Source organism: Eublepharis macularius, chromosome 5 (assembly GCF_028583425.1).
Source record: "Eublepharis macularius isolate TG4126 chromosome 5, MPM_Emac_v1.0, whole genome shotgun sequence".
In the NCBI taxonomy this organism is placed as follows: domain Eukaryota; kingdom Metazoa; phylum Chordata; class Lepidosauria; order Squamata; family Eublepharidae; genus Eublepharis; species Eublepharis macularius.
The window spans coordinates 117,851,594-117,878,429 of NC_072794.1; the positions used below are offsets into that span (position 1 = coordinate 117,851,594).

The 26,836-nt window shown below is 41.7% G+C and overlaps 1 protein-coding gene across 1 annotated transcript in view; it reads right to left on the minus strand.

The window, feature by feature from the left end:
• PLXNA2 (plexin A2) overlaps window positions 1-26,836 on the minus strand; it is a 546,864-nt gene that overhangs the window by 135,888 nt on the left and 384,140 nt on the right. Inside the window, exon 12 of the mRNA XM_054980080.1 lies at window positions 6,177-6,328. Within this exon, the coding sequence (XP_054836055.1) occupies window positions 6,177-6,328 (152 nt within the window). The remainder of the gene's footprint in view (window positions 1-6,176; window positions 6,329-26,836) is intronic.

Consider the following 26,836-nt stretch of genomic DNA (forward strand, 5'->3'; position numbering starts at 1 on the left):
ACCCCACAAGATAGTTCCCATTCTGGAGATAGCTGATCTCCAACAGCAACCCTTTAAGTCCGCTCCAAGAGAAAAGATTTAAACCAGTCCAGGTCACATCCTTTGATGCCTACTTCTGTTTCTAAATGCCTCAACAGGGTGACATGGTCTATTGTATCAAGGGCTGCAGAGAGATCCAATAGAAGCAGTAAGGAGGCATGGCCCTTGTCCATATTCAGATGGAGATCATCCACTAATACTACTAGTGCTGTCCCTTCCCGTGCCCTGGTCTGAAGCCTGATTGAAAAGGCGAAGATTGTATCATAGGAAGAAAACTATTACAGAGCATGCAATTATTCAATGGGCTGCATTTCCATAGGATGCTATGATGGGCTCTATCATGACTACCTCTTAAAGGAAGATCAGCGCACAGAAGATAGCTCTGTTATCAGCTAATAGCTATACTGACAGCTAAAAATGTATTCTTGGTTTTCAAAGACTGTATGCTGCAGCCTAATAATACAAAGTACATTGCCATAATTTACTCTTTCCAAATCTCCCTAAGCTGGAGAGAACTTTGAGGTAGGACAGTCAGTGGGTTGACCCATTACTACAACTCTATTAAGTTGTTGCTCAGTGAAAATAAAATAAAACCTTAATGTATTCTCTCTTACCTTGTCGTACAGAGATGAGAATTTACTGGCATCTTCCTTCTTTTAGTATACCCATTCCTCCCCCCCCCCAAAAAAACTCCACAAAAACAAACAAATAAGCAGCTAACACAGGGACATGTGTCACTGGGGAAGGGTTGTTTGTGCGTCCTTTGTTACATGCCTATTTTCTAATTTTCAGCTGACATTTTTCTTAGTGAAATAAATGAATTGACTCCAGCAGAGGCCTATTCGGATTAAACTGCTGTCACTGCCTCACACGTTTAACAAATGGCTGCCTGCATCTGGCAGCACGGCGGGATGCATTCCAATTGGAATGGAGAGGAGGCTGAGTGTAAACTGCAAGGTGCTCATCAAGAAAGTTGCTTAGCAAAGCAGGAGCCCAGATTCAGAGGGAAACCAAATGCTTAATAAAAGTTTAAAAAGGGTTGGTTGTTGGGGGTTTTCCGGGCTGTCTTGCCGTGGTCTTGGCATTGTAGTTCCTGACGTTTCGCCAGCAGCTGTGGCTGGCATCTTCAGAGGTGTAGCACCAAAAGACAGAGATCTCTCAGTGTCACAGTGTGGAAAAGATGTAGGTCATTTGTATCTACTCAGGAGGGGTGGGGTTGAGCTGAGTCATTCTGTAAGAGTTTCCCAGGGTGTGGAATGCTAATGGCGGGAGGCTTCACTGTATCCTGAGGCGATACAGTGAAGCCTCCCGCCATTAGCATTCCACACCCTGGGAAACTCTTACAGAATGACTCAGCTCAACCCCACCCCTCCTGAGTAGATACAAATGACCTACATCTTTTCCACACTGTGACACTGAGAGATCTCTGTCTTTTGGTGCTACACCTCTGAAGATGCCAGCCACAGCTGCTGGCGAAACGTCAGGAACTACAATGCCAAGACCACGGCAAGACAGCCCGGAAAACCCCCAACAACCATCGTTCTCCGGCCGTGAAAGCCTTCGACAATACATTTAAAAAGGGTTGTTTAATCCCTGTGATAAAATCCTGGCTCTTGTTTCTTAGCTGGTACAAACTGGCCTAGATCATTGGAACACTGTTGATTTATACCAGTTGAGAATCTGGCCTGACAGGTACAGGGTTTTGTTTGTGCAGTGCCACGGAATGGGGAAGAAGGAAATGACAGGAATATAGAACCATCTCAGTTGCCATGGTGGAAGGTGACTCCAGAAGCCATCCTGGCACTGAGGCAGGGTTAATTAAGCATAAACTATTAACAGCAGATGTTTTCCAACAAATGCCATTTAAGTCATGTTGGCCCTAAGAAAAGAGTTATGGCTTTGTATCAAAAGTGGTTAGGAAGCAATATTCAAACAGGCAGGAAGAACTTGGTGGGATCATTTCACCTCAGATTGCATCAGAGGAGTGGTTTTTTGGATGGCCCCATGTCAAACTTTTCTTACACACTGAAAATGCATCATAGAATAGAGAATTCCTCCCTCACACATTAGTTTTTAATGTGCAGCAGACTGTGACATTGGAGCACTTCCAAGCAAATTCAAAAAGAGTCCAGTAGCACCTTTAAGACTAACCAATTTTAAGCAAATATTCCTCTATCTGCACTGGAGTCAGAGGTGGAAGAACAGTCCCATGTGAGATGAGGGTTATATTTATTTATTTTAAAAGTTTCTGTTCTACCTTGTTTAAAATGACAAGATGGCTAACTACTTAGTTAAGACAAACCACAACAATTACACCCAATAATAATACTCAGCAAATCAAAAGAAATAAACAAAGCTTACAAACTTTGAATATAACTAATAATGTAACTGAAAATCACAGTACAATCACAGTACAGTCATCCAGAATCCAAATACTTTAAGACATCATCAACTCATACTCCTTTTATTACAGAACTCCAACAGACACTTAATCTCATCCTAGACCTTAAAAGCTCACTTAAGCAATTGCAGAGAGAGAATGTGTGTGTGTGTGTGTGTGTGTGTGTGTGTGTGTGTGTGTGTGTGTGTGAGAGAGAGAGAGAGAGAGAGAGAGAGAGAGAATTCCTGGGAGGGGTGAATGCTACACGTCCTTCAAAACATCTCCAAAACCAAAGGCATGTGGAGAAGAACTTCTGAGGAAGATCTCAATATGCACAGTGGCTCATATAGGATTAAAGGGTTCTTGAAGAATCCTAGACCCTGACGCTTATGAATTAAAAGGTTAAAGCCAACTTTAAATTGTGCCTTGAAACAAACTGACAGTGTACAAAACTGGCAGTGTACAAAACTGGCAGGTGGCTAACTCCAGTTAACGATCTATCAGATTATGGGCCTGCTTTAATTCCTGGATGCTATCCAAAGGCAGCCCCATGTAGAGAACTTTAATCTGGATGCAACTAAAGCACGAATGATAAAAATATGCAGGAACCTGCCTACCTGACATATTTAATGCTTTTTATATTCTTTTGCAACACAGGGATTGATTGTTTAGGAGTGTTTCAACGTATACAATCCTCCCCTCCATGTTTAGTGTTTTATTAAATGGATATCAGACATCAATTAAGATAGGTGGGAAATGGGAATGAAACGAGGTACTGAAAAGATTTAATGATCCCAACATACTGAAAGTTCTTCTCACTGGGGTTGTGCTCTGAGGAAAAACCATTATAACTTCAGATCAAGGCTGGAGTTGTAGTGGATTTTTTTTACCATGATTGCTGATTTCCAGGTAAGATATTACTGATTCAGGGGTCAAATCCATGTGGTTTTTCAATAGGTACCCTATTAAATGAACTGGGAAAGCTGTATAAAAAGATGGCACCACATTTCCACAGAACACAACCCTCCCACTAATCTAAAAAACCCTGAAATTTCGAGACTGAACAAAGGGGTTTGATTATACAGACCCCTGCACACATTTACTGATTCCTACAAGAGGAAAATGGTGGTCAAACAGTGGCCTAGAAGGAGAGCACCAGCCAGCCATTGGCATTTTAAAAACCCCGTCTGCATTCATTTCGTTTTTCCTACAGTGACTGACTGACTGACATTTTTTTTTAACCTTTCCACTGAAAACTCTGCATTGGCCATCCTTCCTTGTTGTGGTCTGTGGTTTGTTTGCTTTCACAAAGTGAGGAAGGAGGGAGAGAAAGAGAAACCCCATATTCCCAATGGGGAGCATTTTCAGGGAAGCTGGAGTGGCTGTTTTTCTACCAAATGACATCAAAATTCTTGGGGAGCTAGTTCTGCTTGTCCACTAATGATGAACCACAAGTTTCAAGCAAATCGGACTAAGGGTTCTAGTTCTACAGCTCCATGGATGAGGTGCCCCTGGCTAGCCTACTTGTGGAGGAAAAAACAACCCTGTCCCTAAAAAGGAGAGAGGGAAGGAGAAGTAGTGAACCAGAACCAGAGTTCTTCTGTACCCTGTGCCTGGCTTGCACCACCTTCACCAGGCCACTGCCTGGAAAATTTGGAGAATAAAGAAAAACAATGTGCCTTGATAGTAAGCTCCCAAACATGAAAAAATACAGAGATTTTTCAGGTATGTGTTTTTCATAATGCCTAAGACTCTTTTTCATAATGCCAATCCAAATAATAACCAATCCAAATAATAACCCCAAACAGCGATCTTCATGTATATTTTTGGCTTGGGAATTCTGGAATGCACACCCCTCATTCTCACATACAGTACTCACATTTATTGATGTAGTATTAAGATAAGTCATTGTTTTTTAAAAAAAAAATTCTATTTACACCTCCAGGAAATTTCAGTTAAGGGGAAAAGTGAAAGAGTATGAGTCAGGGGCAGTAAGGTTCAGAGTTCAAATATATAGGGAAAATGGCTATACTTCACAAGACTGAACAAAGGGGTTTGATTATACAGACCTCTGAAGTTGGGGCAGGCACACTTCTCTCTACTGATTCGTACAAGAGAGCTGGGCTCATTTGGAGGGGGAACACACCGAAACGCTGTTCTAGCAGTTCCCCCAATAGTCAGGTGGCCGCGCCCACCTGACTTTTGGCCATTTAGGGCCTTTTCACCCTCGATTGGGGCCAAAACCACCTGGATCAGATTGGTGCCGGCTGCGGGGAACCCTCCCCTGCCCAGCACCTACCTGATCCCGGGTGTTTTGGCCCCAATCTGGGCCAAAATGGCCACAAAATGGCCATTTTCAGCCATCTGGGGCCAGTTTTGGCCTGGATCGGGGCTGAAATAGCCTTGATCAGGTCAGTGCGGGGCAGGCGAAGCCTCCCCCACCTGGCACAGACCTGGTCCTGGCCATTTAGGCCTGATCTGGGTCAAAACTTGCTGAAAATGGCCATTTTGGGCCCATTTCAACCCAGATCAGGGCTGAAACAGCCCAGATTGGGTCAGTGCCAGGCGGGGGAACTCTCCCACCTGGCACTGACCAGATCCTGGCTGATTTGGCCCTGATCTGGGCTGAAACGGGCCCAAAATGGCCATTTTCAGCAAGTTTGGGCCCATTTCGGCCTGGGTTGGGGCAGAATCAACCCGGATTGGGTCCAAAACAGCATGGATCAGGTCAGTGCTCAGTGGGGAAACACCCCCACCTGGCACTGACCTGATCCCAGGCGTTTCGGCCCAAATCTGGGCCAAAATGGCTATTTTGGGCCCATTTCCTCAGAGATGGGCTGGAACAGCCAGGATCAGGTTGGTGCCAGGTGGGGGAACCCTCTCCTGCCCAGAACCAACCCAATCTGGACTGTTTTGTGCCTGATCCAGGCCAATCATGCCCAAAATGGCCTGTCCAAATGGCCTGATCAAAGGGCATGGTATATGCTAATCATTTATGCTAATGAGTTCCTGTAGCTCTTTTTCTATGAAATGATCCCTGCAAGAGGGCTATGGTGGTCAAGCAGCAGGGAGTTGATAGGGCTCAGGGTGGCTCAGGCTGCATGTATGTAACTCTGTACCTGGTCTATTTATGTCATTTCAGAAATAATAAAGATTTTGTTCTTTCATGACCCATGAGATTGTATGAGAATGGGCAGAGAAAGGTATGTTTGCAATTTTGTACCAAGTTTAAAGAAATAATACTTGTACCCTCCTCATGTCCCAAGGGAAGAAATTAACCCTAAAGATCCCTTATAGTATCCCATGGTAATTGCACTATAAGCAATAATACTTTTTACACTAAATTGAAGCCATTATGAAATACATCTCATTTTAAAATTATGTCAGACTGATATAATGCATTTTACAAGTCTAAGGCTGCAATCTTAGGAATACCTTTCTGGGAATAAGCACCAATGAATAACATGGGTGTTACTTCTGAGTATATCTGTTTAGGATTGCTCTATAAAATAATTATCTTGGGTCTTACATATCATAGTACTAAAGCAATAAAAGTAAGCTGTAAGCTATTCCACAAATAGTTCACGAAAGCTTATATACAAATCCTATTAGAATTCGTAGTTTAAAAACCACAATAAAACCACAATATTTGGAAGTATACGTTTTTCCATTTGATGCAAGATGCATTGGCATTTATATGAAATGCTAAAAAGTGTTCTGCTGATATAAACACTGAAATGCAACTACAACAACTCACTGCTCAGCAATTATGTACTGTTCTTCCAGTGGCGTACACTCCACACCAGCCACATGCACATTGTGAGTAATCTCAGAGAAATCCAAGCCCAGGTTAACACCACGAATTGTCACTCGTGTTCCTCCTTCTGGTGGGCCTGATACTGTTAGGATCTGAGGAAGGAAGCAAAGTATAATGTTTATAATACAAATAAGGTCTACTAAAAAGCCTGAAAATACTGGCAGTAGTTGTGGATTTTTGTTGCTATTTTAAATACAGTTTCAATAATTTTGAAAAATTACAGTGTTCTCAGATACCACTAAACTTTCTAAAAATGGGTGTCTTTGTCCTGTTTCTTAAGAGAAGTATACCAAGAGCAAATTCATGACTGTCATAAGGAAAACCAGAATAATACAGGTATAATATGGTCTTGCCAAGTAAGTAGTTCTGGTCTCAGGTTCTCAACAAAATAAGCAACACATCTGCACACATCATTTGTCTAAGAAGACTGTTTAATTGTTTGAACAGACAAACTGGTATCACCTGCTCACCTAATCCAGGAGAAAATTTAGCCCTCTTCAGACATTGTATCCACTAGGGATATGCAAAATGAAACAAAGAGCAAGAAATACACCCAGAATACACTGTTTCATTTTGTTAAAACGGCTTCCAGAAGGGTGAACCAAATCTAGGAAATCAAGTTATAACGGAACCCTCCCATTCTTACTGAATGGTGGCAACAGCAAGCAGACACTTGGCTGGCCCAGCAGCATTCACCAATCAGATTCCAAGGGAAGAGAGCCTTTAACTCCATTGGTGGGAAGGGGCAGTACATACAAGTGCATCTTTTTTCCTGGTGCTACCCAGGCAATGGAATTGTCTCCCTGATAATCCAGTCCTCACAAAGGGAGACCCCTCCCCACCTATTGTCTTTGGAAATATTCATTTAACTTCATTGGAGGGAAGTGGGGATGTGCAACATGGAGTTTTTTTATGTAGCTACCTGGGCACTGTCTCCCCACTCCCACTGTTATCAGGGCACTTGGATCGTCAGTTGCTGTGCCACTGGGGAGGGCGCAAGTGGTCTATCAATTGAATTTGACAAAAGTCGCAGAAGATTTTGATCATAGGCTGTCATCCTAAAGACACTCAAGGCAGTGTCTTTAGGATGACAGTGTCTTTAGGATGACATTAATGAATAACAAGGGATTTACATTTGAGCAGACCTGTTTTAGATTGCTTCCATAGTCTTTCAGGGCTCTCTCTTTTACTGAGTCAAAGGGCAAATGTGTACCCCCATGAAACTTCAGCCATTTCATGGTTCCTACCTATGCAACAAACAATCTACAGGTTTCCAACCTATTGCCAGCCCCTGCCCCCCCAAATCCAGCATCCATATAAACAAACTTATATTTATAAACAAATGTTCCACATCAACCTTTAGTCAAGCCCCCTGTGATCCACCAGCCTACTCTGTCTTTTCAAAAACAATTCTGCCTTCCCACAACAAAAGGAGAATGTACAGGGGGAAAAAGGTCTGTTGGGAAGTGGGGGTTCAGACAATCATGCTGCCTGCCTGCCTGCCTGCACTTGGACAGTGGAGATTGACAGCAATTAATGTGAGAACACTGTTTTGCAATGAAATGCTGAGTGTCAAAAGAAACGATTTCCCCTCATTCTGGGAACGAAACTGCAAAGCACAAGGAAATATAGCACCAACACGCAGCAGCAGAAGGCACATGTAATAAGATACTGGCCCTACCATCACTTAGAAAAAGAAAGAAATTAACATAAAGCAGGATTTTTTACAATGTCGCTGCCCTGTGCTGGTTGGAGCATTCTCCTGCTTGGGTGCCACCGCCACCCCATTACTGCTTTTCCAGTCAATTTCCCACCATAGTGAATGCCCTCTCATATTCACTTTCTTCAGGGTCCTTTGTTGTGTATATGTGTCGAGTGTACTTGAGGAAAAACTTGGTGGGCCAATGGTTTAGAGAACGGACTGTGTCTTGTGTGATTTGGGTGTGATTAAGTGCAAACCCAGCTGCCCCAGAGCCTCATTTCTCCATCCCCCCTTGAAAAAAGTGTAGATGCACAGTAACCCACCCGATTGTTGTGCATGCTCAAACTCAGTGGGTTGAAGGTTTAGAGAAACGATTTTACTCTGCAATTTTGGTGCCATTAAGTGCAAAAGCAGCTGCCCCAAAATACCTGGAAGCCCTCTTTGCAAAGAACGAGGCCGAAACTCAATCATGAAAGCAAAAAAAAAAAAAAAAGGATTAGATCTGAACCAGCAATGGCCCACTAGGAAAGAAACAATAATGGTACGTAATTTGTTAAAAAACTCTGGATTCAAAACTGAAACAAAAATTTTCTCAATGCACACCCCTCGTGTCCACATACATTGCGGTGCCTGGACCCTGTGATGCACCTAATGATGTTTCAAGTAAATTGTGCAATGCATGGTTTTTTCATATATATAAAGTTTCTATACATGCAATCCATTGCTAAATATACAAGATATGGCAACTATGTATATTGGGTGCCACAAGGTCCGCATATTCCCAATATGAGATTGACAGGCTACTCCTTCACACAGGCATAATGTCCAAAGAAGCCTTTCTTCCGTAGCTGCTCATTATTCCTGTAACTAGAATTTGCTGAATGTCCGGGTGAGGTGGAGACAACACCATGCCCCTCCCTTCTAAGCCCTCCCCAAGAGTCAAACCTAGCAGCTAACATGCCCAGATGGCTGACAGAAGCATCTTATAAAGAGCTGCACACCATCCAGCTCATCAGTGTTAGCTGGTTCTTTAAGAATCAGACACACACTGACAGCTGGCTCTTTGACAGCCAGCTTCCTGATACTTAGCTGATGGGAAAGGAAGGAGAGTAACAAGGCAGAAATTGTGTAGGAGGCACTGTTGGTATTTATCAGGCTAAGCCACACCTCCACACCTCCATTGGGCTTCTGGTTAGAGGGAGGCAACTGGGCATGCTCCTGGTCTGGCTAGAGCCTTCAAAAGGCTTGAGGGAGGAGGCTGAGAAATATAGACTAGCTCTGACTCTCAGCTCAGAAGGGCTACAGGAGAGGAAGTGGTTTAAGGTAAGACCAAACCCTGCCCTCTCTGTCTGAGGCCGAGGGGAAGGCACTTCAGCCAAATTAGGCCCTGGTGCATGATAGCTGGAGTCCTGCTGCTTAGTACACTTTATATATGCTATTGTTTTCTCAGGAACAGGACATCTGTTTTGCTAATGCTAGATATGCAAAAACTATGTAACCTGTTATGTCAAGCAACAATAACCTTGGTTTGGTATACAAAAAAAAATTGTGAGAGACACCTAAAAATTACCAGATAGCATGGAGGGATTATGTGAGGTCAGAAACAATAGCCTCTCCACCCACACTCATCAAAAAGAAATTTATCATTAATTAAATATTCAATTTAATAATAAACTTCATGATCAAGCACCTACCACAAAGGCAGCAAAAGTCTGTTCACTTGCAGACAAAGCTGGAATTAACTTTCTGCATACTCAGGGATATGGAGAAAAAAATTTAGTTTGTATATTAATAACAAAAGACTAGCGGTGTGCATAATGAAACATGAGCTGAAAATACACACAGAATGCATTGGCTATACCCATTACAGTGACTTCTGGAACAGCAGATCAAAGTTAGGAAACTGTAATGAGTCCCTCCACCAAAAAGTGTTTTGTTTAGGTTCTTATTGTGCAGAAGTGGTGCAGGCAGTTTTTGCCTACTCAAAAGATGTAGAACAATATAACTTTGTAAATCAAACACCCCCCTCCCAAGAAACTTTCCTGTATCGGCTGATAAGGTCTGATTCCGCACACATTGGATAATGCACTTCCAATCCTCTTTATAGATCATTTGGAACAGATTTTTTCATGTGCGGAACAAAAAATCCACCTCAAACAATTGATAAAATACATTGAACGTGCATTATCCAACATGTGCGGAATCAGCCAGTGTCTGACTATGCATCCTCTGTTCTCCAGGAGGCATGGAATGATCCACACAATTAAACATCTGTTGAGGGGGTGATGGAATAGGGTAATAAGAGACTGGCTTGCTAGAGCCTCTGAAACATTCTGAAAAGGGAAGGGATTAGGGTTGGATGATGTACGTTATGAACTGTCAGCCCTCCAACCCTATTCCCTTCCCCCCTTCCAATCTAGGATGTTATAATATTTGAAGAAGCTTGACTTCTTTAAAGATAGAAGAGTTAGGGTGGGAAGATTAACTAATCAGAGGAAAGCACTTCCTCTGCTCCTAATTAATTGCATTCCTATCCCAAGGCCTTTTTAAATTTTAAAGTTACACAAGCACTAACAGGTTTCTGAAGTGGGTTATAATAAGGTACCCCATATAGCATTGCGAGGGGGTAATAAAACTTGAATCTCTTACTGCACTACAGGACTCAGGTTTGAATCTCAGCAGCCAGAGATATAAAGCAGTGGTAATATAGCCCCAAACATATAAAGTGTAGAAATAGGCCAAAAGCAGTTTCATGCTGCAGGTAGCATGTCCTTCTTGTTTATTATTGCCACAATTCTCTGTGAGCTTCCATTGTGTCTATGGTGATTGTATGCAAAATATAAGGGATATCAGTTTGAAAAATAACTGGGGAATCACAAAACTGCTACCAATATAAGGGACATGGAAAAGCATTTGTCTAAAGCTAAACAAGGGACACCATGGGAAGGATTAGTCCCTGCTTAATGAGGTACTATACAAATACACCTGGAAGCGAAGCATTAATTGGACAGACTATGCAATGAAGTGTGAGCTGATCAAGACAACAGCAGTACTTTCAGGTACTATTAATGTAAAAATCTACCGTCTGCTCATACTCTCTGATCATTATGGGAGTAGAAATAACTTAATGGCTGGTGACTATACAAAGTTAGTTGGCCATAGGTCAGTGCGAGGGAAACAGTGGAAAACGAATTCTCTGCACATTACTTTACAATTTTCTGATGATAAAAAATACCAACACTTGATACAACGTGAGGACTAACAAAATCAGAATTGTCACACCAAACCTCAAATATATGAGAGCAGTGCCATCCTAAGCAGAGTTACACTTGTTGACTTCAGTTGTCTTACAAGGATGTAACTCTGTTTAGGAATGCATTGCAACACACCAGAAGATTAACAAGACTTTTTTAAAAAAAATCCAAATCTTCAATTGCCTTCCAGTTCCTAACATCTTATTCTTTTAAATTGTCTAACATTCTACGATATAGTTCCATATTCAAATTTCCTCCCACATCTACAGAGGTGATAAAGTTATTTTATTATTAAGGGAAAACTGAGATTCTCACATTTTCAGCATTTAACATTTTGAAAAACACTTTGAAAACCTGAAAAGACTCTCATACAAATGGCAGGAATTGGTACCATTTCTCATTTCCCCAGCACACGGCAGATTTTGTATCATAAGGTAAATTAGCAACAGGGCACATTTTGAGGTTTGTTGAAAGCATTGGAGCTGGGATTTCATTATACATGAGACTTCTTTGGGTAACACAGTTATGTGGCAATCCTATTACATAGTACTTGTAGAAGTGTAGAAGTCTGTGTGTGGACAGAAAATGGTCTGAATTCAATCCTACAGACAAAGAGTTCTGGAAGAATCAAAAGCAGAAAAGTACATTGTGGCAACATATCACTAGGGTTGTGAGACAAGAAAAAAAAATCATTAGAATTTCAGATCCAGGCTTAGGGCGTATATGTATGCTGTGATCACGTATTTCCAGGTAGGACATTACCGGTTCAGGGTTCAAATTTGTGTGGTTTTTGGGTTCCAGAGGTCAGGACTATTCTTTTCAATGAGGAGCCTATTTGTGGATATGGGGCAGCTGTTTATAAAGATAATGGCACTAAATTTGTAGAGAACACAGTCCTCCCTCTAATCTAAAGACCCCTAAGTTTCTATCAGATTGAACAAAGGGATTCAATTTTACAGAGTCCTGAAGTCCTGAGAAGCTGCACTTCTCTCTACTGATTCCTAAAATGGCAACTGAGCTGCAGTCTAGCAGGAGAGCCCAATCTGGCTTCTGGCATTTAAAAAAAGGCAAATTTATTTCATTTCCTTATTCTTATAGTGACTGACTGTCAGTAAAAAAAAACGCTTTCCAATGAATACTTTGTGTTTGCCATCCTTCCTTGTTACAATGCATTGTTTGTATCCTTTCACAAAGTCTTCTATAAAAGAAAAAAACCATCTTGTTCCATCCTACATGTCTGCCATTATTCCTGGGGAGGGGGGTGGCACTATTGGAATGGCTGTTTTTTAATCACTAAAGATTCCCCAAGTTTCAAGAAAATTAGACCAAGAGGTTCAATTCTACAGGCCCCCGAACAAGGTGACCAGGTGCCCCTAGCCATCCACAAAGAGCTCCGCCCCCACAAAGGAGAGAGAGAAGGAGAATTGTGGCTCTCTGTGATTTGTCTCCCCATGTGAATGGCTGGGAGTGCACTATGCTTCTCTCTCACAAGGATCCAATTGGAGTGGGGGGGGGGAATGCCATTGCCCAGGAAATCAATAGAATCAAAGATAAACACAAGCACATGCTGCATTGTTGGTAAGCACCAGAACTAAAAAAAAAATTAAAAAATTGTTCAGGGAAAAGGGTTTCATGACTCCCAAGCATCTTGTGCTACTGTTCTGGAAAATCATGGCAACATGCTGAAACTGTGATTGCTGTGCGTAGCTTGAGAATTTTGTAATGCACCTCTATATATCACTGCATTGGTCCCCTTTTGGTAACTTCCACTGTGAAAACATGTACAGTTATAGGCTGCCATTCATTCCTTTAGACTAACGTTGCACAGATTTGTCATCAAGGGAGGATTGAATGGGGGTTGCTCTGAAAATTAGCAGGATGAGATAGTGAAAGTCTATTAGTGAATGGAATTTGCCTTCAGTATCACTAAGTGAGCCACTTATCACCCTCTTACCTCAGCACCTGGTATTAGCTGTTTCCACATGCTGTTAAAGCGACGGGCTACTTACTGAATGCTGGTGTTTTTTTTCACAGGTTCCAGACGCTTCCAATTTCAAAGAGGAAGCAGGCAGTTTCACTTTCGTTTGTTCAACGTCTTTTGTGAGAATGGGATTTCCCACTCTTTCCTGTGCCAGGTAAAGGACACTGAACACACGGAAGCCAAACTGCCTGCTTCTGCTTTGAAATCAGAGGCATCAGGAATCTGTGGAAAAAACTGCCAGCATTCAGTAACTAGCCCATTGCTTTAACAGCATGTAGAAACAGTCATAGTCTTAGGCATTCTCTACTGCACCACAGGATATTTTGTGTCTGTTTGGTATACACTGGTGCAGCGTTTTTAACTTTTATTTTGTGTTCTTTGTGTACTCTCACATCTAATGAACACTTTACTTTTTTTTTTTTGCTCAAGATGAGATACTCTAAAATAATGAAGCTGTCTATAGGGGGTCAAGGTTTTGTGTTAATAAATTTTAAAAAACTTCACCACCTTATTCATTATATTCTGTAACAACACAATCATACAACCTACAACCAAGATATACTTATACATGCAACACAAGGAATACAGAACCCAATGAAGAGATAAGCTTTTCTCTCAAGCATAGAACAGCAGTGTACATGCCACTTTGCAGTATGATATACACAAAAACACATAATTTAAAAGAGGTCCCTGCCCCAAGAAGTTCACAATCTAGAGTTTAGCAGCTGAAGAGACAACAAAGGGAGAGAAAAGAAGGGAAGAAACTATTAGGAATATTCTTCCTACAAGCCCTCAGATAGAAACTGGGTTAGCGAAAGTATAGGGTTAACATGGCTAGGTAAATTTTGTGCCCCTTTATATAGCCAAGTGATATAATTTGGCCCCATTCCAGTAGGCTGTCATTCCAATATGGCTTTAAGCGCAAGAACCCAACAGCTGTACTAACTGCCAGCTGTTTCTTCTGCAGATATCACACACCAGATGTGTGAGTTATATTTGCATCAATGGGAAATTAATGCACAAGGAGCTAGCAAAAATATATCCATAGACAGAGTTCATGGCACATCCCCGCACTCCTTTTATCCTTCAGTAGCTGCATCTTGCTCTCCATCCTGTAGCTTTCATGCAAGTTGTAAACACAGGGAACCAAACCACAATGTCCATTTTGGAAAACTGTCTACTGTATTGTAATCACTCCTAGCCCTGCATACATAGCTTATCTTCCCTGCATCTTCATCATGCTCCAACATCTTCCAGTCATAGGAGGAAGCTTCTGTGTCTGTCTTGGCAGAACACAAGAAAGCTGTTGGGAAAGCTGGTGGGATGTTAATGGTAGAAACTTATGCTCAGAGAGTGGGATTGGCTTCCTTTTTATAGACCTTTATAAAAGCTAGTAACCTTAAAAAGCTTGACACTTAGTCTGGAGAACTTCATTAAGCTCCACTTTGGACAGGCTTTGCATGTTAAATGCCACATTTTATTAAAGAACAAAGCATTCATACCTCCTTAAATGTCTTTTTGAAATATTAAAAGGAGAGTTTACTTCATGAGCTACCTATTTATCCTACACTTCTGCCACAACTAGTTCAGTTCCCAGTCATGAAAAGGGTACCCACTCCATCCAACTCCCAGGGATACAATCAGTCAGGAACTTAGAGTCAGAAATAGGCATGACCAGTCAACAGGATATGTGGTAGCTGTGCCTGTGGTTGGCAGTGCAACCTGGGAAAACCAGTACCTTTTGTTGTGTGCTTTCCAAAAAATATGGGTTGGTTCCCAAAACTATTTCAGCAACAATTTGTAACACTTTGCACACCTCAACTTGGTTTGTTGGGTATGGCGATGCCTCATGATAACATGCTTGGACACTATTGCTATTCATCATGCCTTGAAAATATCTCAGAATAAAAGCTGAGAACTGAGCTCATATCCAGGCTGGTGCAACAAGGCTTGTGATGAAATAGTCAGGAAGCCAGCTTTGGAACTCCACCTTTAATAAAATCAGAAAATAACATTTGTTTTATAAGTAATAACAAGAAGAGCAAAAGAAGCTGATACTCTTGATTTTGAAGTGCTGGTTCAGAACTAACATCTTACTTCAAACACTTCTTTCTTTCATAATAGACATTTTCTTATGAAATATAGGATGACATGGGTGAAAATGTTATTTTAAAGTAGCTACCAACCTTTCATTTTATAAGCTGTTATTCATGGAATAAAGTAATACTTACATGGAGAAATATTCATAGTGCAAGATTTCTTTATCTAATTTGTGACCTACAATATTTTGACTCCTCAATGAGTAACTTGTATTCCAGCTTTGTTATCCAACAATTGCTTGCTGCACACATCTGAGGCAACAGAGCCTACTGAGCATGTTCAGAGTAAACTTCCTTTATCACTAAAAAATCAACTCACTTAGCACATCTGGAATTGAGCCCATCCAGGCATTTATTTTTTGAAAATTCACCACTGCCTAAACCCTTGTCCCAGGTGGTTATATGCTAAACCTGCATCCTCTATTAAACCCTCCTCCTCCATATATCCCTCCTTCATAGATTGTGTGAGAACATGTTTCTATCCCATTAGTTCTTATTCAGTACTGTCTCTTAATTTAACTTATCCCATCAATTTCCTTCTTCCATTCAAATCACAGCAGACCCCCCCTTCCCACTTCCCCCCCCTCTCTCTACCTCTTAATTTTTCTCACTTCAGGTCTGCTCCTATTTCATCTGTATCTTGTAAGCTGCATGATTTAAGGCTGTAAACCATTCCAAGATACAGTGAACCATGCTGGTGCCATTCTAGATGGGGCTGCTGCCATTGTGTTCTTTTGTTCTTTTGCTTTTGCCTCAGTTCCCATTTCCTCCTGTGTTGGGACTAAAAGCTTTAATTTATTCTCTGTGTAGCGGCTACGCTCCCACTTTCTGTAACTCACACTCTGTAGTGTGTCTTGTATCATTTACCTTTGCAAAGCATCATGTATCTCAAAAGACACTATGCAAAAATCAAATTGTATTATATTATACGGAGCGCTGAAGGTCTGTTGTTGCTAATGTTTACAAGTCACCCGAACACAATGGTTCATGATTCTTGACAGTTATTTCCTTTACAACTGTGTGTTACTTTTAAAAATGCATTTGCGGCAGCATTTGCATGACAAGCTGAGCTGCTTTGCCCCTCCCTAGCAGAACCCACTTCTTGCCATTCTCTGAGATGCCATTAACATTTCTTACCTAACTCAAGTCAACAAAAACTGACTACAGTGTCAGACAAGGCAGTGGTGCCTTTCTATTTTCCAAACGTTCTGACCTGGAAAATACCCAAACTAGATTTCCCATTTGACCTAGATTTTAGTGGCCACTAATTGAACAGTTTTGAAGGAACTGTGTCACAATGCAGCCCCAGGGTTAGAACAGATGCATTCAGTTAATTACAGCTGGGGAAATTCAGTCATAATCATAGGAGGCAGCAACAAATTAAAGGATATGGTAACCGAGACCCTTGTAACTGGACCTGGCCAAAAGTCCAGCAAAAAGCCAACTTTCCAGCATCCCAAATCTTTCAAAATGTGGAGTTTCTTGATCCTATGTATTGTCGAAGGCTTTCACGGCCGGAGAACGATGGTTGTTGGGGGTTTTCCGGGCTGTATTGCCGTGGTCTTGGCATTGTAGTTCCTGACGTTTCGCCAGCAGCTGTGGCTGGCATCTTCAGAGGTGTAGCACCAAAAGACAGAGATCTCTCAGTGTCCTGAGAGATCTCTGTTTCTTGATCTCAGAGACACTGAGAGATCTCTGTTTCTTGATCCTACTTTTCTGTAGATTCAAGGCCCCCACTTATGCAGACTAAGCCCATCCCTAGACTTCTATCAGCATCTCAGTGTCTACAGGATACCAGCCTTCATTAAAGGCTAGAAAGGTTATGCTGACCCTGCTCCATACACCAAGGTGTGGCAGGTGCAGTTTCTTTTGGAATGGAGATAAGTGATGAGAATAGCCACAGCTTCTAAATTTCTGAATCTTGGGCTACTGTTAAAGCCACTGAAGCTGGTCCTGTAAGAAATAAGGTTACCTAGAGATCAGCAAAAGCTTTGGAGGCAGGGACATGGGTGGGTGTCATCTTCTGTCCCAAGATGTCACTTCCAGGAAAACCCAGAAGTGATGTCAGATAGCTCCAGAAATTTCCGGAAACCATAGAATTTCCAGTGATTCCCAGAGCTACCTGACATAACTTCTGGGGAAAATCTGCATGTTGCAGTGCAGATGCTGCCAACTTTTTCCCCTCCTGCCAGCACTTAAGAGTAGTGGTGAGCAATGAGGGCTACTGGCAGGAGACCAGGTGTCCTTATATGCACTCATAGCCCATTTTTTTTAAAAAATGTATTCCATTTAATCCCAAGACTTGGCAGGAAAGGGGTTTGGGATGAATCCAGAATTCTGCTCCTCCTCTTGACAGCTGGTAAGTGAGATACCTGTTTTTTTTAAGGCAATATACATCTGGCTCTGCTACTGTATTGACCTGAGGAATAGCAAGCATGTGCCATTTGCTCACATAGTTCCCCAACCAAGTAGGAATATATGGTTGTTGGGGGTTTTCCGGGCTGTATTGCCGTGGTCTTGGCATTGTACATTACAATGCCAAGACCACGGCAATACAGCCCGGAAAACCCCCAACAACCATCGTTCTCCGGCCGTGAAAGCCTTCGACAATACAAGTAGGAATATACATGCAAAAAAATGCTTGGCTACATACACAGCCTCCAGTTAGAATGGCATGTTAATGTATAACATCCCATCCCTTCTTACAATAGACCTGGAGAACAACTAGATCTTTTTCTAAGGTAATTTTCCACTGCTCTAACTCATGCTACCATTCAGAAAAGGAAATTATCTTCTTAGGAGTTCAAATCCCTAGTCTACCAGTTTGTCACTGTGCTCCAGCTGCCTCAAGTATCTAAAGTGTTCAACAATCACAGGATGAAAGCAACTACACAAGGCAAAGAATTATATCACCATTAAAGGTAAAGGTAAAGTCCGCTGTGCAAGCACCGAGTCATTACTGGCCCATAAGGGGACGTTGCATCATGATAGCATTCATTATGAATGGTAATATATCCATGGGGCAAGTATATATTATCAAATCCCACAGCCACAGACAATAGGGTTCTACCCTATTACATCCCAAATAATGTACAAACATATTTAAAAGCATGTCTTATTTGAGACAAATGTGGATGGGAACCTGGAAAGGAAAAACTGTGTTCCCTTCTTACATAAAAGCTGAGGGCCCAGTGTGTGTGGTGGTTAGAGTACTGGACTAGGATCTATGAGATCCAGGTTCAAAGCTCCACCATGCCAGGGAAGCTTGCTAGGTGACCTTGAGCCAACCACACACATTCAGCCTAATCTACCTCACAGAGTAGATGTGAGGATAAAATAGAGGAGAATTATGTACGCTACTTTGGGTCCCTGGGAAGAAAGGCAGGATGTAAAAGAAGTAAGTAAATGAATAAAGAATTAAAAATCTTCTATGACCCATCACAATTTTAATGGCTTAATCTGATGGTTTGCTAGGATAGCACTGAGCTTAAGGGCTAACTTGCCAGTGTAACATTGCAAGTCACAAGATACTGACAGAACAATGCAGTAAAGGAATGTGACATCTCAGGACAGTGTATACTTTGCCAAGGCCTTGTAAAAGAAATACTGCAAACACAGCCCTAGAGTGCTAATCCAAAAACATCAATACCAAATACCCAATCAAGGTCCACAGGCCAAACAGCATCTCCCACTGCATAAAGCACAGACCAACACACGCATGCTGACGGTGCACCACAAAGGAACAGGCACCATATCACTGAGCTGAATTCACTGTGTGGAACCTACATTCTGAGGATTTGTTTAGAGCAAGTTATAATTGATTGCAAAGGCTTGAGCACTGGGTGAGTCAAATGTGGCGACATAAATTACAAGAAAGAGGTGAGCCCATCAGTTCCCACACTATAAGCTTTCTTGGATGTAATAATGCCATAACTGACAAAGGAAAAGGCAGAGACATTGTTTTAAAAAGGCAGTACCAAAATGCAACTAAGTCACTTATTTTCCATTTGCTTTTTTTTTGTTCTATTGTCTATATTTGTAGCTGGCTACATCCCAATGGATGAGCGCAGCAGGAGCTCGGCACATTCATGGTGCTAGTTCATCAACCTTGCATGATCACTCCTTGTCTCTGTCTTAGCTGATAGTACATTCCAAACCTAATTGTTATCTCAGCAGAGCGATTCCATTATTCAGCCTGACACTGCTCTCTCTCCCCTCTCCGGCAGCCTGTTAGCTGTTTGTTGCAGTGATGTTACAATAATGAGCCCTGAAAATAAGTGAATAGATCAGAGCATCACTTGTTCATAAGGAAGCCGATTTTTTAATTCATTTCATCACCGAAGTCTCAGGCAACAGGGGAATGATTTATGCTGTCAAGAGGAATACACGACAGATCCCAATGACATGTTATTTGAATGCAGAAAATTGCATGTTAACATGTACACTCTTAATGATTTTTTTCCTCTACTGTCAATGAGTAAGAATTCCCCTAAACCTCCACTCCCTGGAGGCTCGTTACAATTTTCAGTGTTTACCACCTGTATTGAACTGTTCAAATTTTTCATTAACAAATTGCTTCTGATAAAATTTCCCACTCCATCCCTAATTCCCAGAATGTTAACTAACAATCCAATCCTTGGAATGTTCAAGAGTGGTTACAGCTAACCAGGGTTCTCATTTAAGTCAGGTTCTGAACAAATTTACCCATGGTTTCTGATACTAGGTTAAGAAAGAATCCTGGGTAGTTCTGTATCCAAGGATATCCAAATAATAATTAACAGCAGTTAGATCTAATGCAAAGAATTCATGATCCAGAGTATGGAGAATGTGGACAGAGACCTTGTGATCTTGTGGCCTACTCCCTGTTGCTCCCTAGGAATATAACATTGGGGTAGATTTTACCGGTATCCTACCATTCCAATGAACAGAATTTATTCATTTATTCATTCATTTATTAAAATATTTATACCCAACCTGTCAATTTGGCTCATGTTGGGACTGGAGTCTTGCTTCAGTCTAAGGAACTTTCTCCAATTCAAGTGGCTCTTCTATTGGAAGAACAACAATATAAGTTAGAGGAAGAGCCACTTAAGTTGGAAGAAGGTTACTTATCAATCTATTTACAAAATGTATAACTCACCTTTTTGTTCTAATAAAGGCCACCAAGGCAGCTAACAGATTAAAAACAATAGAAATACGTTTTAAAAACTCTTAAAACTAAACAAAACTATTTATTTATAGTCCACCTTTCTCACTGAGATCCAAGGCAGATTACACGGTGTAAGTGAAAATACAATATAATCAACAGCTATGACACTAACAGAGCAAAGTACAATAATGAACAACAGTTAGGACATTCAGAGCTAAACTACATGAGACACCCAGCATTGTTGGGTTCCCACAAGTTTACCTGGAAAGTGTAGTTGCCCCCTGTCTCCGAGCTCCTAGAGGAAAATCTGAGTGGAGAGGATTTTTGCAAGAGTGTTTCTTGCAAAATTCAGCTCCACTCAGGTTTTCCTCTGGGAGTTCGGGGGCTGGGGGGCGCATGTCAGAGCAGCGAGGGGAGCCTGAAGAGATCTGAAGCTGACAGTGACAGAAGGATCTGCTGAGGCTGCTGCCATCACAGCTGCTAGACTTAACCATCCTTTCCCATAGAGCTCCAAGCTTGGGGGGGCTCAAGTCTCCTTCCCCTCTCTGTGAGAAGGGATGATTGAGTCTAGAGGTTGTGACAGCAGTGGCAGCCTAAACAGTTCCTTCTGCCACTGCTAGCCGCTTATCAGCTTCAGGCTTGTCTCTCTTCAGGATCCCCTCGTTTACTCTTTCCCTCACATCCTTCTGGCCCTGCTGCTCTGACATTCCCCCACCCCCTGAGCTCCCGGGGGAAAACGCAAGAGGAGCAGATTTTTGCAAGAAACATAGGGGAAGAGGTGCACACGCAGATACAAGGGGCCAAAGCCATGAAGGGCTTTGAATGTGATAATCATGACCTTGAATTGAGCCTGGTAATTGTGCCTGATGGTTAGCCAATGGAGTGTCTGCAGAATGGGAGTGGCATGCATGCTCTGTCTAGCTCCTGAGAGTAAACAAACTGCATCAAAAACATAACTAAAACATAGAAACAACAATTAAAAAATAGGGCAGGAAGGGGGAATCACTGAGAGAACACCAGATGAAACAAAAAAGTCTTCACTCATTGGTGGAAAACAGCAATAAAAGGGGACAGATGAGAATCCCTGGAGAAAGATTCAGAGTCTTGGTGACATGACCAAGAAGGCCCTTTCCTGGGTTGCCACTAGCCTAATCTTACAAGGAAGGGATGCAGAAGTAGGGTCTCAAAAGATGATTGTAATAGTAGGGTAGGTTCATACCTCTGGGTATTATGATCCAAAACCCCATAGAACTTTAAAGGTCAACACCAGCATCTTGAATTGTGCCGGTAAAAGATTGAGAATAAGTGTAGGTGGGCCAAGATTGGAGTGATATGGTCCTTAAAACCCACTCCAGTCAACATCCTCCTGGCTGCAGCATTCTGTACCAATTGAGTACTTTTCAAGGGCAGCCCCATGTACAGTACATTACAGTAATGTAATCTTGATATAATCAGAACACACACCACTGTGGCCAGATTTTTTTTGCTTAGGAAAAGCTCCAGCTGGCTAACAAGTCAAAACAGGTAAAATGCATGCCTGGCCACAGCTGCTACCTGCTTATGTCACAGTATGCATGGGTCCAAAATCACCCCTCAAACTATGGACCTGCTTCTTCAAGGGAACTGTAACTCCAACCAGAACAGATGATACCTTAAATCCTGGGTAAGATCCCATTCACCAGTTGCACTTCCATCTTGTTGGGATTAAGCTTCAAGTTTATTAGCCTCCATCAATCCCAAAACTGTCTCCAGGTTTCAGGATTTCTAGTATTCCTGGGATCAGTTAGAAGCTTGGGATAGAGTTGAGAGTCATCTGCATATTGGTGATAGCCCAGCCAAAATCTCTGAATCCAGCAGTTTCATGTAGATGTTGAAAAGCACAGGGGACAAGATGGAGCCTTGCAGAACCCCACAGGCCAACAGTCAAGGGCCTGAACAGGTCCCCCAGTACCACCTTCTGAAACCTACCCTCCAGGTAGGACCTGAACCACAGTAAAATGGTGCTTCCCAGTCCCAGGTTGGAAAGTTGGTCCAGAAGGATACCATGACTTATGGTATTGAAAGCCACTGAGAAGTCCAGGTGAAGATGGTTGGATCCGTATCATTTGCACTGATCCACAGAAGCAACCAATTTAGTTCATTGGTATGTACTCCCTATATATAATTCATAATTACTGGATTGGGAACACAATTTTTTTCTTTTTTGTAATGTTCACTTCAGTTATGTACTTCAGTTGTGGTGGGCTCTATTTCTTCTGAACATTCTTCTTTGGTTTTGATACCTATCTGAGCTGAGTGCCTCCCTCCCTCTTTCCCTTGCATTGGAATCCAGGGAAACATTTTCCTAGGGTACCCTAAGGTTATGAAATTTCCTGTGTAACATGTTCATAATATAGACTTGAGCTGTCATGAGAACTACGTTTACCAGGCTGCCTGATATCTGCAACACTGCAGGATTCTAAGCACCACACCCAGAAGGAAGGAAAACTCACACAGAGCTCTCTCCCTACCAAGATCTCCCTGCCTCCATTATTCTACTGCTATATAAATCTGGGAGAAAGAAATTACAGTGCTGGGAGGTGTTGGGTTGGAATATTTCTTGGTAAATGATATTCAGAGCCCATCATACTCCCACTGATGTCATGTAGAGTATGATGGAATCTGATTTTCAGACCTGGGATTGGAAAAAAAACAAGCTATTTTCAGTTCTGTTTGTCAAATCGACTTCCAAATCAAGTCAAGGGGAATTGGCTCATCTGTGGTATACACCATTTTTGGATCCTCTTGTTAGAGTAGGCTCCAGGTCATTCTCTTTACTTTAGCCTCCAGGGTCCTTTAGTTGAAAAATCACACAAACCACTGGATTCTGTTCTTCTCTTCAGAACAAATCTAACCAAAGATATCAATATTCCATAGCACATATTTGTTCAAAGTCACTATGAATCCCCTAAGGATGAAGGCATGGAGACAACATGACCAATTATTTTGTCCTCCACGCTCTCTGTTCAGCTCAAGGAAGGGAAGTAGAATCTCTTTTATTTCCCAAAATGTTCCATCTGTCTGAACAGTTTAGTGGAATGTAAGATTGTCTACAAGGTACTTTGCTCCTGGTGACTTGCAAAACCTCAGCTTTGCAAACAACGCAGAAAAGCAACATTAAAATGCTGATAAGGCAAGTTTGTTTATTTATAGAAAGTCTCTAGGCTTTGATTAAAAGTAAAAAATAGAACAAAGCCCCTTGGGGTGAAAGAAAATCCAGTGAGCCCATCAGCTTGGCAGAGTGGGTGGGTCTCAATGTCACACAGAATCAAGCTGAAAGAGAGAAGTATTGCTTGATTCCTACTGACTGTGGAAGCACTGTGTAACATTCAGTATTGGGCAAAAGCCAACACAAAGTCTGCATTTTACTTAAATTCTGTTGAAAACCAAGGCCATTGCTAACAAAGCATCAGAAACCTAGTCAACATGGGATGCTTTCACTGGTAAAACACACTTTCAGACTCGTTAACATTTTTTGCAGCTTCCATGGTACAATGGAAAAATTATAGATTATTAGTCCCAGGTAACCTACAGGGAAGGTTTTTTTAATTATTATTTTCACATAATCACCAACAAATGCTATATAATTGTAAAAAAATCCCACTGGTTACTAGGATCTTGTTCTACAATGGGTGAACCAGTCCTATGTGCTTAGTATCTTTGAATTAGATCAACAGGATAACAGCCTTGATCCACTAGGATTTTCTTCATGCACTAAAGCAGACGACAAAATGAAAGAATGAGGAGAAAATGTCCATATAAACCTTTGTTGAACAACCTGTTATAGGTACTGCATATGTAATAGGAGACCACAACATAGCACTGTTTTGCAGCTCCCAAGATTAAAGCATGCTTAGTTATGTATGTTTGGCACCAATACTAAGATGTTAGAATTTGCACTAGGATTTCAGTTACATTATAAGTGTAGCCGAGAAAATTACAGTAAGTGTTCATTAACTAGCAGGTATAAAACAAGGATGTAAACCCCTTTGTGTGTAAAGGTGTGTGTGTAAAGTGTTGTCAAGCTGCAGCTGACTTATGGTGACCCCATAGGGTTTTCAAGGCAAGGGATGACCAGAGATGGTTTGCCAGTTTGGTGTAGTAGTTAAGAGGGACGAGACTCTAATATGGGGAACCGGGTTTGATTCCTCACTCCTCCTCTTGAAGCCAGCTGGGTGACCACAGATCAGTCAGAGCTCTCCAGAGCTCTCTCAGCCCCACCCATCTCACAGGGTGATTGTTGTGGGGATAATAATAGCATACTTTGTAAACCACTCTGCGTGGGTGTTAAGTTGTCCTGAAGGTTGGTATATAAATCGAATGTTGTTGTTATAGCTACTGACTGCCTCTTCATAGTGACCCTGGGCATCCTTAGTGGTCTCCCATTCAAACTGTAACCAAGGAGGACCCTGATTGGCTTTCAAGATCTGACAAGATTGAGCTAGTCTGGATCGTCCATGTCAGGAGCAGAAGAATGTGCCGTAGAGTCATAACCAACTCATGGCAAATCTTCCATGGAGCATTCTAGGCACGAGAAGAGCAAAGGTGGTTTGCCACTGCCTTCTTCCACGTAGCAATCCCAGTTTTCCTTGGAGGTCTTCCATCCAAGTACTTACTATGACCTGATGAGCTTGGGCCATACTGAGTTTATCAGGCTGTTTATGAGGCTGACAAAGATCTGAGCATAGCTGTATGAGCCATGAGCTCCTAAATTATCCATTATAGCTTGCACATGAATTATTTGATATCAAGGCCAAATCTGGCTCAAGGGAAACTTTGTCAGAATAATATTTAAACTGAAAGCATTTTTAAAAAAAAATTAAGCCATGCCATCATTTTGAGCCCTGTCCCCATTTTGGAATCTTTTGCCTATCTGCCACAGATACATGCCCACATTTTGTTTTTTCCCTCTTGCAGTGGCAAAATATTTATCCTGATTTTGATTTGATTTGATTAGGCTTCTAGCTCGCTCTCCCTGCAAGCGAGCTCAGAGCAGTTAACATTAATCCATATATAAATAAATTAATCCATATATAAATAAATTATACAATACTATAGACTAAAATACATCAGAGATACTACAAATATAAGAAAGCACTTCCAGATCTGGCACTCAATATTGTACAACCCATACACTCAACCATCGTGACACGGGTGTGGCAAGCTGTATAGAATGGACCAGCAAAAACAAGAGGGGGGCTCAGGGCCTCCCTGCAGAAGGCTGGCTGGATAGTCCTGCTGGACTGCAGCCACAAGCTGGAAAAACCTGTGTGGTGCAGTGGCTAGAGTGTTAGACTAGGATCTGGGAAACCCAGGTTCAAATCCCTGCTTTGCCATGGAAGTTTATTGGGTGACTTTGGGCCAATCACATTCTCTTAGCCCAACCTACTCACAGGGTTGTTGTTATGAGGATAAAATGGAGGAGATAAGGATGTAAGCCGCTTTTGGTTCCCGTTGGGGTGAAAGGTAGGATATAAATTACGTAAATAAATATAAACTAAGTGGTAGCTGTGTGCCTTCTAAACTTTAGCTTGGGCCCACTGGAGTGTTACCATGGATGGAAGGATTTCCAACTGCTGAGTATGACTTTCTTGCCTGCACACTCCCACATTACTCATGTTTATCACAGGGGCATTTCTTGTAGAAAAGCAAAATACTGAGCTACTTAGTAGCTTTAAAAACAAAATAATGGAACTTGCAAAGAGAGTGAAGAATGATTCTTAGGAGCTTAATGAGAAGTGTAGGAAAGCATTAGAGAAAGGAAACTTCTGTTCCAATTCCCTAATGATCCATTAACCTCCCAAGTAGTTAGCAGACAGTTTGATCAGCCAGTGCCCTGTAGAACAGGCCAAAAAGCAACTTCCTGCAGTACTCACTGGTAATTTCACTGCCCAGTGTTCTTTGCAATGGTGCTGCATATCATCTTATTAATCATTTTCATATGTTTGTGCAAAGCTCCAGTTACTCAAAGCTTGACCAATTCTCTTGCTTCCTTAGCAAGCAATTCTCTTGCTTCTTTTAGCTTACAGAAGCTTGTCTACAAAACAAAGAATACCATAAGAAATGTGGAGTATTATAAAAATACTTCCACAGGCTGGATAAAAGGGTATAAAATTCAAGCACTCACATGACAAGTTCGTCAGGTTTCTCTGACAAAAAAGGCTGAAAGAAGGGCTACCTCTAATGGGGACTTTTGCTATTGATCTATCTGTGGATTCTAGTAAAACCTCCATCAGCAGCATGCTTCAGCTTGTTGGCTGTGACCCAGAAACATCCACATTTGCAACCAGTAAGTATGTTGTCATTGCAAGAGGGAATGACTGCAAAAATCTAATAAAACTAACATTTTGTTCAGTAAATTGACTGTAACCAGGCT